The 20211-nt window shown below is 50.0% G+C and overlaps 7 protein-coding genes across 7 annotated transcripts; 2 read left to right on the top strand and 5 right to left on the bottom strand.

The window, feature by feature from the left end:
• Positions 1 to 421: 421 nt before the first annotated feature.
• Positions 422 to 2120, bottom strand: N7533_001381 (MFS transporter; the record flags this gene model as incomplete). The annotated part of the gene is made up of 3 exons (XM_057098031.1): positions 422 to 716; positions 778 to 882; positions 937 to 2120. Coding segments are annotated over 3 exons (1584 nt in total), but the record flags the coding sequence as incomplete, so codon positions are not given.
• A 396-nt stretch (positions 2121 to 2516) lies between these two features.
• N7533_001382 (uncharacterized protein) lies at positions 2517 to 3288 on the bottom strand (the record flags this gene model as incomplete). The annotated part of the gene is made up of 4 exons (XM_057098032.1): positions 2517 to 2561; positions 2623 to 2832; positions 2920 to 3038; positions 3147 to 3288. The coding sequence occupies 4 exons, from the start codon at positions 3286 to 3288 to the stop codon at positions 2517 to 2519; spliced, it is 516 nt and encodes a 171-aa protein (XP_056963168.1).
• Positions 3289 to 4395: 1107 nt separating this feature from the next.
• On the top strand, positions 4396 to 6683 carry N7533_001383 (putative C6 transcription factor (Leu3); the record flags this gene model as incomplete). The annotated part of the gene is made up of 5 exons (XM_057098033.1): positions 4396 to 4465; positions 4533 to 5028; positions 5087 to 5524; positions 5592 to 5851; positions 5911 to 6683. 5 exons carry the CDS (start codon positions 4396 to 4398, stop codon positions 6681 to 6683), a joined length of 2037 nt encoding a protein of 678 aa, XP_056963169.1.
• Positions 6684 to 9257: 2574 nt separating this feature from the next.
• On the top strand, positions 9258 to 11807 carry optB (small oligopeptide transporter, OPT family; the record flags this gene model as incomplete). Its single annotated transcript, XM_057098034.1, has 4 exons — positions 9258 to 9790; positions 9856 to 9942; positions 10002 to 11080; positions 11143 to 11807. The coding sequence occupies 4 exons, from the start codon at positions 9258 to 9260 to the stop codon at positions 11805 to 11807; spliced, it is 2364 nt and encodes a 787-aa protein (XP_056963170.1).
• Positions 11808 to 12681: 874 nt separating this feature from the next.
• On the bottom strand, positions 12682 to 14278 carry N7533_001385 (cytochrome P450; the record flags this gene model as incomplete). Its single annotated transcript, XM_057098035.1, has 2 exons — positions 12682 to 13930; positions 13986 to 14278. The coding sequence occupies 2 exons, from the start codon at positions 14276 to 14278 to the stop codon at positions 12682 to 12684; spliced, it is 1542 nt and encodes a 513-aa protein (XP_056963171.1).
• A 714-nt stretch (positions 14279 to 14992) lies between these two features.
• N7533_001386 (DNA cross-link repair protein PSO2) lies at positions 14993 to 17580 on the bottom strand (the record flags this gene model as incomplete). Its single annotated transcript, XM_057098036.1, has 2 exons — positions 14993 to 16624; positions 16684 to 17580. 2 exons carry the CDS (start codon positions 17578 to 17580, stop codon positions 14993 to 14995), a joined length of 2529 nt encoding a protein of 842 aa, XP_056963172.1.
• Positions 17581 to 18251: 671 nt separating this feature from the next.
• On the bottom strand, positions 18252 to 18778 carry N7533_001387 (Sm-like protein LSM2; the record flags this gene model as incomplete). The annotated part of the gene is made up of 3 exons (XM_057098037.1): positions 18252 to 18283; positions 18444 to 18694; positions 18765 to 18778. The coding sequence occupies 3 exons, from the start codon at positions 18776 to 18778 to the stop codon at positions 18252 to 18254; spliced, it is 297 nt and encodes a 98-aa protein (XP_056963173.1).
• Positions 18779 to 20211: the final 1433 nt, after the last annotated feature.

Here is a 20211-nt window from a genome sequence, read left to right on the forward strand (position 1 = left end):
CTGTCGGTTCGAAGCTCACACCCCCACCATCCTCGTGGGGCAGCCAGGGTTGGCATTGGCAGGGAGTATCGGAGAAACAGCGAGGCCACCACCGTGATCGGCAGAGTCGAGCGGGTCGGGGGGTATCCCCTGCACTACAAAGCCTCGCACGATGCTCTACAAGTGCACAAGCGCCTCCGGACAGGGTTCAATGCATCCTGCTCTGTGTTGTCCGGCTCTATCATTCTTCTTGTCGGGACCACTCGGAATAAATTTGTACGGTATTTGATATTCGACCTGCATTGCCATCCTCGCCTATTTTTGAGTTCTCGACCTTGTCTGTGCTACTTGGGATACCCTTGCTCAGAAAACATACTATCTACTAACAATTTTGAACTACCTATGTTCTTGGAGACCAAAGAGTACTCCTGGGTATAATAATTCATTCAAGTTCCTTTGAGTTGTCCATTGCCCCATCCTCGTTCGGCGCACTCTCCTCATCCTGCGGTTGTACGCGCTTCTGCATCGTCGGTGCGAACTTGCTTCGCGCCCGAATCTGTTTGCCATATTTGTAAAAGAGGAATGGAATCACCGCCAGGAGAGCAGCCACTCCTCCAATGAGACTACCTCCACCTCCCACACCGAGCGCTTGGAACATCTGATTTGTGAAGAGAGGTGCAGCAGCACCACAGGCGGATCGGGCAATTGTGTTCGCGGCAATAGCTGATGCGGCATACCTGCGAAATTGTCAGTTTGAATCGCGGTATAACAGGAGGGCGGTCCCCGCGGTGGACTCACATCATATACACGTCTACCAGATAATTGAGATAGGCAACGAATATAAGCAGAAGACAGCTCGACAGAAAGCACCCAGCCAGCGTCGGGACAATCCAGTGGACATAACTGTTGAGATTAGGACTTTATTCATGCGACAACACACTAGGGTCTGTCACTCACTTGAACTCGGCCGACCATGCAAACCAAAACATGGACGCAGCAAACCCTATACCTCCAATCATAGCAAGGGGTAGTCGATCCTCAGGCTCTGCATCTTCCATTTTAATCTCTCCTCGATCGACCTTTTTCTGTCGGATCCGAGTATCAACCAAAACAACCGCACCGCCGATCAACGCGCCGACAACCGTACCAACCAGCGGTAACTCCCCGACACCAGAATTCCAACCTCGTCTCTCCTGGAAGACAATCGGGTAGATTGTGAACAGCATGTAGAGCAGGGTATAAACAAAGGCCAAATAGATTGCACAGCACAAAGAGATCGGATCAAAGAGAATGATCCAAGGTCGAACAAGGGCGACCCTGTAGATACCAGCGAGAGTACGATCACTCTCCTCCGCGGGCGCTTTCACGGTCTCATATCCCGGAATCTTTGCCTTTCGGATTCGCTTCGCTTTATTGCATAGAACAATCGGCGCATAGGTTTCAGGAATCGTTAGCATCACCAAACAAGTCGGTGCGCCCAACCATAACAGCACATAGAAACTCCATTGCCATTCCTTTTTCAATTGAATAAATCCGGCGACGACTGGGCCAAGAGCAGGTCCAATCCAAACCATCGCTGAGAAGCCTGCCATTGCATTCGCGCGCTGCAACGGATTCCACAAGTCCGCCAAGACACCAGGACAATTGCTCAGACATGCTGAGACAAAAGTACCAGTTAAAAAGCGACCGATAAGCAACGCTGCAAAGTTCGGCGCAAAGGCACAGAGAAAGTTAAATGCCATATAGCTGCTGAAAGTGATGTAGAAGATCCATCGTCGGCCATAGAATTCGGAAAGCGGCGCGAAAATGAGCGGACCGGCGCAGTATCCCAGTAAGAACAATGTTATCGTGAGACCAGTAACCTCGGTGGAGATATTAAAATGATTTGAGATGGAAGGGAAACAGCCGCTCGGCGAACTCGAGGCAAAAGTTGCATTAACGACTAGTAGGACTGCGGCGATGGTTACGGAAGTTTTCCGGCGGAAGGACCAATTGCGGGGGTTTTCGATATCATTCGGGCCGAAATCGACATGTCCGTCTTCGTTTAGGAATGGGGGCTCGGTCTTTAGATCTTTCGTTCGGTAGGGCTTGTTTGCCGCGTGGGACAAGATTCGTGTGATGATGGCCATCGGGTTGGCGGGCTGAAGACAGAGGTGACAATATCAAAATAGTTGATCCATGATTTTTATGCTCCCTCCACGAAGCACAAGAAGAGGGGAAAGGTACTAGTTATCATTTCGAGTTTAGCTTGAAAATAAATCGGTTATTCGGCACAGACGATCACGAGTGCTCAATTTCTTGAATGCTTTGCCTAATTCCGTCATCATCGCTCTTAGCGCAGTTAACTCCGGGTGAGGGGAAGCTTACAGCTAGAAAACCATTCAAAGATTCGGGTAAATCCACATTTATCTGACCCAAGGTCCACTAGTACATATACTGGATTGGTCCTGTTGGCCGACTTTATTACCAAATCCGGCGATTGTATTCAAATTGCATCAAATTCTGGTTTGCTCTGCTTTGCTGTCTTGTATGCTATCCTAAATAATACCCCGTCGCGCCTGTTCCACTTTATCCGCCGCACTCTACAAATCTCGTCAATGCGATCATGAGCCATGATACAGCCAAAATACACTGCCCACTTACCTGCATCTGCGACGCCATCCCACCTCTCGGGATCGCACCGCCGTAGAACAGCGATTCCGCCCGTTGTGCCTCTCGTGCATCGTCCTTGGTCACATATACTGGCACATCCGACATGATAGGAGGTACATCTCGGACTTCATTTTGGTTGGCAATCGAGCGAACCTGCAAGGCTACAGATCCAAAGCCAGGTGCGCGGTGGAAGGCTCGTCCCTGTAAGCACAATTATTTTAGTATCAGGATTCATCTTGATACTAGATTCAAAGTCAAATTTAGCTTGTGCGTCGGAGAGCCTCCTACCTCTGACGATTGTATTTCCTTTGCATCTCTCTGTGAAATCTGAGTAGAAGGTTTACGCGAAACCTCGTCCAGCTTGCTATCAAAATTCATTTGTCTCATCGCGATACTTTGTGCCGTGGCTAGATGTCGGGAATAGTCAGCATCAAATCATGATCCACGGTCTTTTCCTTAAGTCCGATAAAGGGCGGGCCGGGATGGCATGGGGTGGCCCGGGATTCCTGCCCTACCAGCTGGACCTCCACGGACCGGGCCGCGCCCTGTCAGCTCACTTTCGGCCTGGGAAATAGACGAGACATCGGCAGCGGTGATGCGCTGACCGTCCTCGGCGGCATGCTTTAGTTCGGAGACGGAAGGAATCTCGAAGGTCATTGTGGCGAGGTGGCGGGACTATCGACCAGCCGAAAGATAGTATGTACAATTGCGGCTGTTCAAGTATATGCTATTAATAAGCAACTTGGATATATCGCATTAGAGGAACTTTATCAGCAGAAAGTATATATAGCGGAGAAAGAGGCAGTGATGTCAGACTGAAAACATCACGTCGCCTCGATGGTGGCGCTGAGCCACTCGATATGGTCTGGAATCTGGCAATGGCAATGGGAATTCACTCTCTGCGTCGAGTTATATTGGTACATGTAAATTTTTAAAATGCTTGGTCAAGGTAACCCTGGAATAACTTTGGGAAGGGTACCTCATTGAACCAGATACACATGCCGAATACGAGTATACGACATGAAGACTGGTACTACATCGCCAGACGCCTACCGGGGATCATTTAGGAATACTAGCAGTCTCTGGTACAACCAGTTAGTATTTAAAGGTCCCCGAGAACATCATTGGAACATGGGATTATCTAACAATATCCTACATCTTTCTTGATTCTCTTACTTGTCTACTGCTTGTACGCAAACCCGTCGAATTGGATTCACGCCTGAGCCTGTACAAAATATGGGGCTGTACCACCCGCATCTGTGACCAGAAAGTACATCTCGCTACGAGACTGTCAATCCTCAAAAATAGTCCACCCGGATCTAAATAGATGCTACCAGTGCCTTCCTGCCTCCCTGCTGGTGGAACAGATTGCCTCTGTGGAAACAGTTACAAGCTCGAGACTCACACAGGCTTGCAGGGGGTATTCAAAAATCATAATTTCAAGTATTGCTCCAAAGAAAGATGGTAATTTTCAACACACATTAATTTCCATCGTATAGTGGAAAGGGAGAAATATAAAGTGAATAAAAATCAAAGCTTGGAGGAGGCCGCAGTTTTATAGTCGGGCGTTTGTCTCCCCCCGGGCCGGTGCCGCACAATCCCGGGACCGGCTTTCTTCTGAATTTCACTTCTCTCACTACCACCCCGGTCACGCATTACGCATCCTCCACCGGCGTCTAAATCCCTGGAGATCCCGGTGTACATCCCTCGATGGCAGAGTAAGGAGGTCCACTCTTCTACTTCATTCAAGGCACTAACCAAGACATGCGCAGGCCACTGAAGAAAGGGAAGAAGGCGTGCACTGAGTGCCGCCAGCAAAAGGTGCCCACTAATCGTGTCTTGTCACAAGGCGCTATTTCCATCTGCAGTTGAATTAGTTCAAGTCCACTCACTGCTCTGAGTACAGGCAAAATGCGATGTCTATCTAAACCCCGACGAGCCTTGTACCCGGTGTCGCAAGGTCAATGCAAACTGTGTCATCTCAGATCCCTTCAGACGAGAGCACAAGCGCAAGTGTGTACATCTCATCCCATCCATAGAAGCCATTCAATATGCTGACAACATCACCAGACGGATGTCGGAGTTAGAGGAGGAATCTGAAAATCTCCGCCGCAAGCTCCGGGCCTCGCACCCAGCGGACCCGCACCCATCGCCCATCGCCCTGCTAACAGCAGCGGCAGAGATGGCTCCAAGGTCCGAGCCAAACAGTGATTCAATGTCCGGAACCCCAAATATACCAACTCCATCATATCCACCGCAATTTCTTGCACCAAATGGCTTAGGGATATCTCCGTCAACCCCGGCCCCGGCACCGGCATTGGAAGGGGACACAACCCGGTCTCGGAGTTTACATGGTGTCGAGGTCAGGGGGGAAGAGATCGACGATCTCTTTCATATGTGCGATCCTATAATTCCCCGACATATATTTATCCCTGTTGACTAATGAGTGCCGCAGATTTTTCCGCCACTACGCTCAATTCTTACCCATTCTCGACCCACAAACCAGACCAAACACATACTACACACAATCCCCCTTCCTCTTCTGGTGTATAATTGGCGTATCATGTCGAGCCTACGCGCGGAATCCAACACTCTTAATGGCTTTGGCACGGAGCGTCATAGAGATGGCATTCTTGTCTGCATTATCGACCTCGCCGCCATGGCATACTATCCAAGGCCTCTTGCTCTTGCTAACCTGGCCATTTCCAAAGGGTGAACATCCAGATGTGACATTTCCGCTCAGTGGGATGTTGTTGCATATTGCCATGCAGAATGGCTTGCATATACCGATGTCCAGCCATGAATTTTCGCGTGTCAAGATGCCCGCGCCGTCTGAGGCGGATCTAGTTCGGAGATCGGAGCTGTGGGCGCATTCTGTGATTGTGTACCAAAGGTGAGTTTCAATTTTAAATCTTTTTTTTTTTATTTTATTTTAATAGTATCACTAATCTTGATTTTAGAGTATGCGTGACAAAGGGACAATTACCTCGAGCGTTGGTCAGTCTCTCCCAGGATCCTGCCCAACGCCAAAATCTGTTCGATACAATTGCGCCTTGGATGGTACTCAAACTTCGTTGCCAAGAGCTCATTGCACGATGCAGCGAGGCAGTCCTGGCAAATGGGATGCGCTCCATGTCATTGGACCAGGAACGCGCGTTAGATATCCTTCTTCGCACCTACGAAGGACAGATAGATGAATTAGAGCTTCAAGCCGTGACTGGTATATACCCTTCGATATTGTTACTTGAAAGCACATTATGCTAACATATGATATTGCAGATGAAGAGAGATTCGATACTGGACTTTGCCGGCTAGCAATCCAGACATTTCATCTTTACAAAATCCAGACTCTAGTTTCAAGCGCTTTCTATCCACGACTTCTGGTCACCGCGTGCAGTCTGATCGACTACGTACAGTCCCTTGCAGATCGGCTTGGTTGCTTGGCGATGTGCCCAGTCCAGATGGGCTTTGCGATCCTCTTGGCATCAACGTCTCTTCTTCGAATTCTGAAAAGTAACACGGCCTCGCACGGTCTAGAAACCACGCGCGCACGAGCAGCAGTCTTCACAGCCATCAACATGGCCAAGCAGATGACCGTTGATAGCGCGGACATGGCTGCGAAGACCGTGACCATACTAAACTCTGTCTGGAACAGCAGCAGGGCGTTCCGGAAAGCCGACGGCGGCGAGTACACAGCTCTCCGGATCCGCAGCCGACTAGTCCTCAGCCCAATCCTCGACACAGTCTGGTGGTGGCGAGACGAGTTCGATCCCCCGTCGCGGACGATGCGATCAATCATAGAACCCTCGGATGGTAAGGTCTTTATGCGCTCACGTTATTCTGTCGCAACTGATGCAGGCGCAGGCGCAGCAGTAGACGCCAATCGCGATTTTTCCGGTGGCATGGTGCCATCTACTGGCATGCCGGAACAAAACAACGCTTTTCATCTTGACGAGCAGTTTCTAGCCGATTTCGAATGGGCTCTTGGCGACGACGCGTTGTTCTCGTTGGACCCACTGCCTGCAAATTGGGCTCCCGCAAATCTTCTATGAGGGTTAGTGGTATGATTGGGGGCCATGTGGTAGAAATCCCCGACCCTACTCTTTCCGGTATCTACTACCAATAGTCTAGACTAGATAGGGTTATATCCACGATTATCCGGCATTTGCCGCCAACGTCTGTTCAATTATATCGCAAGGGTCATTGCGCTTGCCGTTCGGGTATGACTATGACTACGATATCAATATCAATATCATGATCGGATACCGCGGGGAAATCAAGCGATGCCCTGCGATAGCCGTTCTTCCCAGGATTGGCTCTTGGACATTGGTAGAGCCAAGAGGAATAGAACGAACCCGGCGATTTTAGCGGCGCCATTCTTACGCGCGAAAAAAAGACGGTTGTCTCACTTGGCTAGTCCGCCACCCACTGCGCTAGGACCGTTAGACAAAGACAAACAAGCAGCGGATGCAAATCGGGCAGCTTGAAGCCGGGGGGAGATCCACATCAATTACGCCAAGTCTAATGATTTACCGAGATTTTACCTACTTTCAATACCCCGTGGAGTGGCAATAACAGACTTGCAAGGTTCGCAGAATCTCCAGCCAAAGAGATAGATTTCAATAAAAAAAAACAATTTCAAATGTCAGATATCAGATATCAGCCATCAGATCAGCCATGAACCTGACCTGAGTCAGATTATCGCCACAGGGTCCTGAGGGAGCGGGTGAGATTCTAAAATCTTGTTTGAATGTTCCTCTGGGCTCCGCCGGCTTACGCCCCCCCTTGCCCTGGAATGTTGATTGCAACCGAACATTCCAAGGTTCCTCGTTCCCCACCAATAGTAATAAAAGGTACTGCCTGAGAGTTTCAGCTCCAGGTCGCCTGACGGTTCCTTGGAGTTGGACTTTTCGGGCTCCACGACGCACGGGAGGTTTTGGTTTCCCCCGCATTTCGGTTGCGGGTCGATCGTGTCTCGTAGGGCCTCTCCATTGCATCTCATTGATGATTGTTTTAGGAAGAGATCCGCAGGGATGGAAGGGATGGGCTGGGACGCCGCCTTTTATGCACAACACAGGGGAAATCGTTCATTGCATGTACAATATGTATGCATCAGGGGCCAGGCCGACCGCATGCGATTGTGATCGAGACTGGAATCACAATTCGCTGTCAAATCTCTGGCCCCCTTTGCGTATTCTTGGCAGGGTTTTTGGTCTTATCGAATTTGCCGAGGAGATGATATCCCGCCTTTCGATTAGTATGATCCGACGGACTGCGGGCGTGATAGGATATAATAGGATAAATGACCAACTGTGGCACATTCGACCAACCTGCTACGGAGTACTCTCTAGTCACCCACCCCCCCTTGTCAACAGTGGCGCCGGCCATGGCCCAACCAGGATAGTCTGCCGTGCATTTGTGCTTAACGATGGCACGCTTGCAACTGTTTGGATTAGCGTGGGCCACCCGCCAGCCACTCACCAACAACACTAAAGACAAGGCTAATGGGATAAGGGCCACACTAAGGTGAACCCAGCCTAAGACTTTCCAAGAGTTGTCCCCACAAAGCCCACTGGCTTATCTCTGACAAGCTACAAAGTTAAACCTGCCCAGGTTTGAGCGGGTCTCTTTATCATTTCGCTTGTGTTTCCCCGAAGACACTCCGTGGTAATGCCTCGGCTTTCCCGGGGTTCTCGACAAGAAGAATCCACGATTACGTCTGTCTACGTTATTGCATATCAGTGATTTTCTAGCGTCGGCAACGTGCAATGGCGCGAGGGCCACGCCATCAAATGCCGTACTTCCCGCCTGGATAAATCCATCGCCGGATGCAGCTGCTGTGATTGGAAACTTCCCTGAGCGCGGGGAAGAAAGTAACCTCAGGAACGCCACATGTGTACCGGGGTCGAAGTGGCCAAGCTTCTAAGTGGACTCTCTCTATAATTGGGGAATATGGAGGAATGGGGGAAGGGAGGTTCAGCTAGGATCGCAGCATTGTGACTGGCCCGGAGTCGCCAGTGCATGAAGATGGTCTGAGAGCGGCCAGTATCGTGCAACAAGATCCCGATTGCGTCGTTGTCATTGGGTCTTGCTCACTTTGTTCCTCTGGTTTATTCGACGGCAATTCCCAGTTTATCTACTAGTATTGTACTCCGTAGGGACTCGCGCCTCGTTCTTGCTCGCCTCTCATCCCCGACCAAGTTTATACGCCACTTTAGCTCTTTTCTTTGGGAAAAATAGGTTCCCCACTCGCCATTCCCTCGAATCAGAGTTCCTTTTCTGATATCGTCGGTGTGTTTAACCCATCTGGCGTCTTAGTTGAGGTTACATCCACTCCTGTTGTTCCCAACCTGGTCTCAGATCTCGACCATCCACGATAAGGCGGACCACCGTCGGGACTCTTCCATTGATGCTCTAGTGCATTAGTGCTTTAGTTTTATACGAATCCGTGGAAGAACCACATGGTTTACTAGTACTAGTCGTGCGTTGGGTAACAGCCTACTGAGGTGCAAAGGAAATAAATACCCTACCACCTCTCCGTTTGTCCCCTTGCTTTCCCCCTATCCCATATTCTTCACTTCAAGTCCCACCCCTGGTCAAGTTGAGCTTGACCATCCATTCACACAATGGAGAAGGAAGAGCCTAGCGTCGCTATCGCCAGCGGTATTGACGACACCGCAAATGACGATGTCCTGACCAAATTGCGCAATCTGAAGGCTCACCATCACTGGGACCCCAACATGCCAGATGAGGTCGAGGATGAGCTTGACGAAGCTCTTGCTACAGATGACAAGGGTACCCGAGTCGAAATTGCCCATGAAGTCCTCGACAACTCACCTTATCCGGAAGTGCGCTCCGCAGTCCCCAATGTCGACGAAGGAGGCCACACCAACACTATTCGTGCCTGGGTCATTGGTCTCCTCTTTGCGACGATCGGCTCTTCACTTAACATGCTCTTCTCTATGCGTCAGCCATACATTGTCATTCCATCCTACATCGCCCAGGTCGTTGCTTACCCCGTCGGTAAGGCGTGGGAGAAATTCATGCCCGCTAAGAAATTCAAGTTCTTCGGTATTGATTGCAATCTTAATCCTGGCGTCTTCAGCAAGAAGGAACATACGCTGGTGGTCATTATGGCTAATGCGACCTTTGGTGGCGGGTGAGTCTTTATATTCTATTTTCATTGCGAGGGCTCATTGGAAATGCTAACTTTTATACTTCCAGTGCTGCATATGCGACGGATGTCCTTCTAGCGCAGCGCGCATTCTACGGACAAAAGTTCGGATGGGCTTTTGAAATCTTCATGTGCATGTAAGTCATCTCCCACGCTATACTTTCCGTGGAGCTTGTATGCTGATTCATCAATTCAGTTCAACACAGATGCTAGGATTCGGCATGGCTGGCTTCTTCACCAAATTCCTGGTCCAGCCCGCTGCCATGATCTGGCCATCGACTTTGATCAACACTGCTCTGTTCTCCGCTCTTCACGACCACTCCAAGCCCGATCCCCGCAAGGTCTCTGGCTGGAAGATTGGCCGGTATGGCCTTTTCCTCGCTGCGATGACAGCGTCGTTCTGCTGGTATTGGTTCCCCGGCTACATCGCCCCCTTCCTCAGTGTCTTCGCCTGGGTTACCTGGATCAAGCCCAACAACGTTGTCATCAACCAGCTGTTTGGCGGTTGGACTGGTCTATCTTTGCTCCCCATGACCTTTGACTGGACCCAAATCTCTGGATTCAACTTCAGTCCGCTTATTGCTCCGTGGTATGCTATTGCCAACACTTTGATTGGCATGGTGATCTTCTTCTGGATATGCACTGCCGGTATCCACTACAAGGGACTATTCTACTCCGAATATCTGCCAATCAGTGATTCCCAGAGTTATGACAACACTGGTAACATTTACAATGTCAGCAAGATCCTCACCCCAGAGTTCACCTTCGACCCGGTCAAGTACAAGGAATACTCTCCGCTCTTCTTGTCAACCACTTTCACCCTGTGCTACGGTCTGTCGTTTGCCGGAATCATCGCTGTTATTGTGCACACTGGTCTGTTCCACGGATCTGACATCTGGGCCCGGTTCCGCCAGGCTGGTGCCGAGACTGAGGATGTGCACAGTCGCCTGATGGCGCGTTTCAAGACCGTCCCCATGTGGTGGTACGGAGCTGTCACTCTCATCATGATCGGTATCGCACTTGGCGTCACTCAAGGGTACGAAACACACCTGAGCTGGTGGGCCTTCTTCGTCTCCCTCATCATTGCGTGTTTCTGGTTCGTTCCTCTGGGTATCGTCAAGGCCTCAACAAACATCGATATTGGCCTCAATGTCCTCACTGAGTTCATTATCGGATACATGCAGCCCGGCAAGCCCATGGCCATGATGCTTTTCAAGACCTACGGCTACATGAGCATGTATCAGGGAATGTACTTCTCCCAAGATCTGAAGCTCGGTAAGAATCCGCATTACAGCCCCCATTCTTCTCCTCTCTTCACGCATTCTAACAATAACCAGGTCACTACATGAAGCTCCCACCGCGAGTAACCTTCACAGCCCAAATGGTCGCAGGCGTCTGGTCCCTCCTCGTCCAAATCGCAACAATGAACTGGGCCCTCGGCACCATCAAAAAGGTCTGCCAAAGCGACCAACCAAACCACTACACCTGCCCCAACGGCCGCGTCTTCTTCAACGCCTCCGTAATCTGGGGCGTGATCGGCCCGCAGCGCATGTTCTCCATCGGCCAGATCTACTCCCCACTCATGTTTTTCTGGATCGCGGGCCTCATCCTGCCCATCGTCATCTACTTCGGCGCCCGAACCTGGCCCAAGAGTTCAATCCGATACCTCAACGCCCCTCTCATCTTCAGCGGAGCCGGTCTCATCCCGCCCGCCACCCCGCTGAACTACCTCAGCTGGGGCATTGTCGGATTCATCTTCAACAAGTGGATTCGTGACCGCTGGCGCGGATGGTGGATGCAGTACAACTACGTCCTTTCTGCGGGTCTGGACGTTGGTCTGGCTCTCTGTACCATTCTTATCTTCTTGACTCTTAACTTGACTGGCACTGAGTTCCCAGCCTGGTGGGGAACCAACATTGCGGCCAATACTATGGATGCGCAGGATACTGCTATCCGTACTCCCCTGGCTGAGGGTCAAACGTTCGGTCCGGCTACTTGGTAGTTTATTCATATACTAGTACGGCACTGTGATGCCTGTGGGGGTTTACTTGCGGTTACTCGGCGGGATAATTTGACCTAATGTAGTAGTAGTACTTCGTACTCAATTCATGAATAACGAATGAATTTTATTTTTTCAATCGAGTGATTTCAAGTTTCAGTTATGGATTTGTACATTGTTGTACGCCTGTAATCTAGTTAACATTCAATTTCATATAATACTTAAAAGTAGTATGCTACTAGCAACATACCCAATGCCCATGTGTCCTACATCGTTAAGGAAAACTTCGTGGCAATATGTATAAATAGAATACTAACTTCACGCAGGGGCCGCAGAAACATTGGGTTCCAAGGGTGACAAGCTGTTTTGGAGCGCCGCAAAGAGTCAAATAGTCTTTGAATCTCTCTGGGCATGTTGAATAAATTATCGGCAGCATCATGGTGGAGATTACCCATTATCCCAGGACAGCTTGGCAAGTTCCAAGGTTCCTCTGGGACTCCAAGTTGAGATCCCGGGATGAAAACCTTGGAAAGGACTAAAATAGTAGAATAAAAAAGTAGAAAGATAGTAAAAATGAAATATGCAAATTCAAGTATGCACAGGCATCATATATACACAATTTTGCTTCATACCATCGGAAGCAGATATCCAAAGGAAAAACGTGACAGTTCGTGAGCGGAATCACTAATCTAATCAAATCCCGCGCTCATAATCGCACATCATCACCAGCAACCAACATGGCTGGGCAGATCAAGAAGATGAAAATGTATTAACAAAACACGATTGCAAAATCCAGACTCCACCTTCGCGTCTTTTATCCAGACGTATTCATACCGAGTCTGCCACACTCCTTAAGAGAAATAAATGAACAATGAATTTAAGCATGAGTTCTGCGCTTCATGCCGACAATCAGGCCAAGAGGCTTGCGAAGGAAACCCTCGCGAGTCTCCATGGGACCATCCTGCTCAATCTGGAACTCGAAGAGGCGGAAAACAGTAGCGCCCATGACGAGAAGTTCCATCTCGGCAACGTTGCGGCCGACGCAGGCACGGGGGCCGTGAGAGAAGGGGATGAAAGCCGCCTTCTGGCGAGCAGTCAGATTCTTGGGAGACCAGCGCTCGGGGTTGAATTCCTCAGCGTCGGGACCCCAGATTTCCTTGGAGCGGTGGATGGTGTAGCTGGGGACAGAGAGGACATCGCCGGGGCCGAAAGTGTGACCGCAGATGTTAATGGGAGCGGCACCCTCCGGAATCTCACGGGGCAGACCCATGGCGGAGGTGCTGTGAATACGCATGGTTTCCCAGATGACCCATTGGAGGTACTCGATATCCTTGACCATGGCGTGGGTGGGAACGTCGATGTCGGTGGGAATGGCGTCATCCAGGGTCTTTTGCAGCTTGGCGATAACACCGGGGGTACGGAGGCACCAGTACAGGATAGCGCAGGCAGTGTTGGAGGTGGTGTCGGAACCGGCGATCAGTTGGGTGAGGGCCTCAGCGGTCAGCTCCTCACGGCCAAGCTTGTTGCCGTTGCTGTCCTTGCCTTCCATGAGACGAGCGAGCAGATCGACACGGGTGTTGTTGGCCATGACCTCGGGCTTCAGACGCTCGTTGACACGGGCGATGGCGATACCAGCGAGGTTCTCGACGGCCTCAATACCCTGGGTGAAGAACTTGTCGGGGAGATACTTGGCGAAGGGCTTGAGAGCGGGCAGGCAGCCAAGGGCATTGGAAACCTCACCGCGACGGTTGAGGACCTCGACGGCCTGGACATACTTCGGAGGATCATTGGGGCTCTTGCGCATCTCAGCGATATCCTGACCCTTCTCAATCATGCCGAAGGGTGCACCGAAGGCCAAATCTCCGATGATATCGAAAGCCAGGTAGTTGAACCAGTTCAGGGCGTCGAGGGTGGCGTAACCGGTCTTGGGGTTGGCCTGCAGGTCGGACATTTTGTTCCATTCCTTGACGAAAGTTTCGATGTTGTGATGGATATATTGTTCGAATTGACCGATGGACTTGGCAGAGAAAGTGTGCGCAACAGTCTTGCGCTTGCGGGTGTGCTCTGCACGGTCGCGAGTGTTGAACAAACCACGACGGATGGACACGAAAGCATCATAAAAGTCGCTGGCAAACATTTAGCAATTTGATGGAGGATTAATTGGGGGTTTGGGGAACATACGCCTTCAGGAAGCCGTTTCCGTGACCGTAGACCTGAGTGATGGCGGCATCATCGGCAATAGAGACATGGCGGGGCGCAATACGAACAAGCTTTCCGTGCTTCTTGTGCAGCGCATCGACAGACAGGAAGCGCTTACCCTGACGGGCTTGGGCGAGCACCCAGAGGTTGGTGAAGGAAGCCAAGCTCGGGCTGGGAATGTCATGCAAATGCCAGCGCTGGAAGTAAGGCACCAGGTAGTAGGCCGCTGCCAGACCTAGCAGAATGTAGGGGATATTTTCCACGGAGACCAACATGGCGACTATTTACAGCGACGCTTGGTGCGTTGGGGAAACGGGCGTAACAATGCAAGGATTGGAGAAAAAAAAAGGAAGACACCAGCTGAAGCTCGAAGGAGCAAACGCACGGCCGATCGGAGCGGGGAGCCGGTGTGTTGATCAAGTTCAAGTTTCAACCAAGTGGGTAAACAAGATAAAAAGAGTAACTAGTGCGAGAGGAAAGGTCCAGGAAATTGTCGAGCTGGCAGTCAATCCATGATGAAAGTAATTCCCAAGGAAACCGGGGGAGTATTTATGGCGAGGGGTCATTGACGGTGAGCAGCATCATCCCCGAGGTCAAAGTGGTCAACGGGAGTGAAATCGGTATCTGGGGATGGGCGCGATGTGGGGAATCCCAGCCAGTCAGCTACCTATGGTAGTAAAGTGAGTGCCGGTGTTGGCGCCCGAGTTCGGTTATTAGCTCAGCAACTCCATTTTTCTGACGAAAATGATCAATCAGAAGTCAAGGATTGACAAAAGGATGAGGATCTGCCGGCGAAGGCGATGACTGAGGGGAAGGAGGTGCGAACTGGCGTGGTCTCGTGAGGGCACGTGATGGATATCGAAGCTGTGCATCCAAGGATGCATAAATAGAATACGACGGAGTAGATATGTAAATAACTGACATGAATAGATAGTAGATGGCTTGAATAGCCTGAGTAGATAATCTGTGTATGCTGCTCATATACCTCCCTACCACTCGCTCACAGGAAACAGCCCATTCTTCCGCTTCTCCCCCTCCCATCGATCTATCCAAACCTTCATCTTGTCTCGGTCCTTCTCTTTCCCCACATTCACCGTTGGAATGACCTTGCCAATGCGGAGTGCACAACAGAACATGGTCAGCTCCCGGAACGAACTATGCTCACTATAGGGAACCCCAAAGCACGCGCTCTCTCGCGTACTCCCACGCTGGGGTGTCAAATCCTGGGCCGTGAATGGGGTCCGCCAGTGTTCGCCACGCAGAACCGTAGGTACCGTGGGGTTGGTGAGCACACGACCCGCGGGGGGCCGGTAGGTCCATCCCGTAGGACGAAACCCGACTACCCGTGAAAATGCCGGTTTAAGCTTGTCAAGGTAATCAGCCAATGTGTCGGCTTTGAGTTCAAACAGTGTTTGCATGTGGACTTGTGCTTCGCGCGGGTCACTGGTCAACAAAGCCGACAGTTCCGGGTCTTCCAAACAGGCACATATTGCCTGTTTGGGCGGCGTGGCGAAAATCTTGGACCCCAGTGCTTTGGCAATTCCAATGCAGATACGCTCCTTTCCAATGCTGTAGGTGCCAATCACGACAAGTAACCGGCCCCCGGTGGATGAGACTTGATCTTTCTTACGATCACTGCCAGCGGTGGTCACAGAAGATAAGAACTTACTCATTAAACCAGGTGCTTTAATCTGACTCGTGTCGGTGCCGACGCCAGCTTCGTCGTTCAAGCGGACACAAAGCTCAGAACAGGCAGTGATTACGCTCTCTTGACTGGGGAACGCATATTTCGGATCAAGATATGTTGTATCAAGATAGCACTTGTCAATTCGTTGCTGCCGCGGCTTCCCAGTAACCGGGTTAATGGGGTCGGGACAGAGAATTGGATGCCGAATATGGTCTGCAGAAGCTCGGAAATCCCCGCAATGGAGGATGCGTTCTCTGCGTATGTTGGGCCCGTTACCGAAGGTCTTCTCGAATAAGAATAATGAGCTACCTGGGCAGTGGTTGGCGTGGATCATGGTAACTCGCACGCCGCCTGTGTCAGGAACGTCTGTGGGCGTCTCAAAATCTAGGTCAACCAGCCACTTGGGGTCGACTCGTAGTTTCATGCGGACCAAATTGGCCGTCGGTCGACTGCAATAGATCGGACCGTGAGACCAAGACTTACTGAGACCAATGTAATGGTCACTATGGAAATGGCTGAGAAAATATGCATTGCATCCTTCAACTGCCCCATAGCGAAAGGCGTCAACGGTGATAGCAAATCCATTGAGAATCTTGTAGAATGGACAAGTCCTCTGGTAAGCCTGCTTGCCACGAGATGAGACCTCGTTTGAAGCAGCCGTTGCCCAAGCGGAATCCTCGGCGTTGCCGGCCATCATTTTGGAGAACGCAGAAGCAGATCCTCCACCACTGGCATTCTGAGAATATGGGTCGCACTGGGCAGGTCGTGCAATTGCAGCTCTTTCTGTTCGTCTTAAATTATCGCTATCAATCGGGTCTTCAGGTAGTTGTGGAGGTGCTGACATGGGTGATAGTGGTTTTCGTGGCGTTTTTGAAGGAGATGTTTCCAAAGTGGGCTTTCCGTCTAAACAATCATTCACATGTACAGTTATTTCCTGTCATAAATTAGCGACCAGCCGAAAGGATGAATATCAAGTTAGCAATCACAACATACAGATTCATCGTGTCCAAGCAGGGCTGTCTGGCAAATCGGACATGACACAGGATTCGTTTCGCCGTTTATTAAATCATCGGTATCACCAAACTCAAGCCCATTACCCGGTTGTTCTGTATCCGAGTTCTCCCAGGGTTTGTCCAAAAACTCTTCTCCTATAAATCCGTCTTCTTCAAGCTCGTCAAAATTCATGTACCCTTCATTTCCTGCACAAGTCGTGGCGTCTCTTACCGGCGGCGGCTGCTCGGATTCGGCAAGGTCTTTGGAAAGCTCGTCATTCATCAGAGATGGTATTTCATTATTCGTATCATTCGGTGCTGGAGCTGCCTCGTTCAAATCGCGGTAGGCATTCATGTCATCTTCGCTGTCGGACTCGTCGATAAACGGTCCTTTATTCGTTTTCTTTGCTAGTACCGAGTCTTTGGGTGTTGTCGATAAACCTAGTCTTGTGTTATCAACTGCCGCGTCCGCAGTATCAACCTTCTGACGCTTGACAGATGATTCTTTCTCGTGGTATCGTAGGTCCTCGGTCTCCGAGGTTTCGTTCTCGTCGTCCCAGATATCGTCGGGCGTTCGTGATCGCGTCCTTTCCGTCGTGTCCGTAGCAGCAGATTTGCCTATCCTGTTTGAACCCTTCCTATCTTCCAGGAACAGTCCATTCGCGTCGTTTCTGGCGCCGGTTCCATTATGGGAGGGGGTTGAGGTTCCACGGCCACTGCTCGGGGATTGTGAGGTAGTCACAAATTGCGTAATTCGGGATTGGCGTGAAGTAGCTCCGGGAGGGCCATCGGTCTTTTGAAAGAAGGTCGTGATGCTCCTATTGCGTTTGGCGGAGGAGGGTTTGGCGGAGAAGCCCTTGGACGGAGTGGAGGCTTTCCTCCCAAAAGAACCTGCCATCGCTGAGTAGATGGTAGTGGACCAGGACAGAAAGGTTTGGCTGGGAATAAGGCGAATGATAAATGTGATCTGTCAACTCGAGGGCGTATGTTTTCCGGTAGGTAGTCCTGTGAATAATATGTACAAATTGGCCTCGTCGAAATGCATGTTCTGGAAGGGAGAAAAGGTGGCGTCGAGTCCGTCGCGCTGCCCGTCGCGAAGTCACGTGAACACTTTGGTCGCAAATGGGAATTCTACAGGTTTACAGTTTGTAACAGTCCATGCAGTTTGGGACGATACATGATTGTCAGATCAAAGTAAATGATAATTCGAAACCAGTTTGTGTGTTTTAAAGGGTATTGGGCACAGTATCATGAGCAATGCAGACAAATCAGCCACCAAGTGGTTCACACAGGATCACTTTCGCAAATGGCCAGGGTCACTCCATTTCAAGACCCCCAGGCGATAGATCTTGAGTCCAAGGCCAACTGAGGAGTATAGCGTAGTATGCTACATCATTGGATTCCTCCTCGCCCTGTCAGGTGCTCCGGCCCCTCCCTTCACTTGGGGGTATCTGATCCAGGTCCCCGATCTTCCTAGCCTAAGGACATCATATCGTGAGAAAGCGTCAAGGCGGTATTATTTGAATGGTTATAGCGGTTTTAGAGGCGTAGCGTTAAGATCGTAGTCGTTTACCGGGCCTTGCCGGCCTGGTTGGCGGCCTCTGTGCGAAGAACAGCAAGTTAGTAGAATTTCAGGTATCGCGACGAGAAAGCATGAGCGGTCGCAATTGATGATCCACAAAAGATGCTCCGAAGGGATCAAGAGCCGGGCGGGTGAACCTCAACCACAACCCCAACGGTCGCATCAAGGGCCTGACTTACCCCGCCGTGTAGCATCCTCCAGCAAACCAACATCCACCTCTGATCGGGGCAGCATCACATAACGAACAACACTGCCACGAATGAACATGTTCTTGACGGATGACAGGTGCGGGTACTTGTCCAAGTCCAAAACTTCGATATCATCGAGCTTGATGTTGAGGTACTGATCGACTGACTTCAGGATACCGCGGATGCGAATGTCATTCTTGAGCTCGATGGTAACGGTCTGATTCGTGAGGGTCTTGAAGAAGCTGAAGCAGATATTTGGTTAGCGGCGTTCAAGCTTGCCGTGTTGCGCGATGGGCTGGTTAGGAGGGGTACCTGAAGAAAAGCATGATGGCGGCGATGGGCGCACGGTTGTGGGTGAGGTTAGCGGAAAGTAAAAGTTTGCACTTGGCGAAATCAACCCTCAAGCCAAGATTCAATTGCGCTTGCGATCAAAATGCGTGGACCGACAACCTCAACTGACGTCGAAGGGCGAAGACGCTATGAAGTCGGCAAGTCACGTGAATCCCGCGGCAGCGTACGAACATCAACGCAGAAGCTGTACGTTTTTTTGAATATAAATATTTCCTATTCTGGAGATTAAATCATACTAGCAATTGCAAGTAATTTTTTTCCAATCATCTTGTTAAACGTTTGATACACCTGGACATATGGGCAGGGCAAATTTTTCTTTTACAAGACACTGGCATTTCTAGACTTGGGGCTGGCACTAACCTTGGAATATACTATGCCCAGGTGTGGATACCTAGGTATGTTACCATTACTACTACTTAGGCAGTACAGAGCTAGTATTAGAATTCAACTTGAACCTTTTTTTGGAAGTTACTAAACATGATGTATTACTACCTAGGTAGTACTGATAAACAGCAAAATCATTAGACAATTCTAAAATTCATTACTATCTAGCAAATCCAATCAAGTTCGCCCTAGAACCTCTTGTTGAAGGTGGGGAGGTACGAGAAATGGATGAACGAATGATACTGATTCACGCGCATTGTGTGAAGTTTGTGGGTATAAAGAGGAGGTACTAATACTACTAGTAGTAAATGATGTATGGTTAAATGAATAACTACTCTATCCGAGCTCAGTACATAGCCCTTGAATACAATTAAATCGCTCCGAGAACCGCTTGGTTTACTAAGACAATCGGTTTCACAAGGAAAGCATAGATCTATACATTTTATACCACCGAGAAAAAGCCAACTCTTTATCGTACACATGTCTTCCTTGCAAATTGAAACATTGAGTTGTTGATCTTTCGGATCCTTCGCATTTACTATTAGGTATCTTCGGTTTTCTGGTCTTTCGACTCGTTGCTCAGGCTTCCCACCAACATCACATCGCTACCCGATGGCTTCCGAACCAATGCGCGACTTTTGTGACCAATGGTGAAGGTAGTCATAAGTCGTGGACGTTATCATATCTTATTTTGAATAATCTGCCATATGAAAAAAAACTCGACATCTTCGAGTGACCCCATCATCCATTGAATCATTGGTAGATGCGCCGGGCTGGCTGATTACATTTTCGATCGCGGACCTTAATCTCTGGCTATCGTACTGCGCTTTGATATTCCCCAATCAACCTACGGGGAGATTGTTGACCTTCTCGCTGAAGACAGTCTTCATCAGCTAGCTGTAGGCCTCGATGCACTCACTGGTCAATATCCATCTCCAGTCGCCCCAGCATAATTGCAATGAGACTAATCGATTATAGAGAGTGACGGTTAGTCTAGTAGATTCAAATTGGAGCATCAGGAATT

This window comes from Penicillium manginii, assembly GCF_028828005.1.
Source record: "Penicillium manginii strain IBT 31320 chromosome Unknown utg000002l:1.0-5564898.0:1.0-5567710.0, whole genome shotgun sequence".
Taxonomy (NCBI): domain Eukaryota; kingdom Fungi; phylum Ascomycota; class Eurotiomycetes; order Eurotiales; family Aspergillaceae; genus Penicillium; species Penicillium manginii.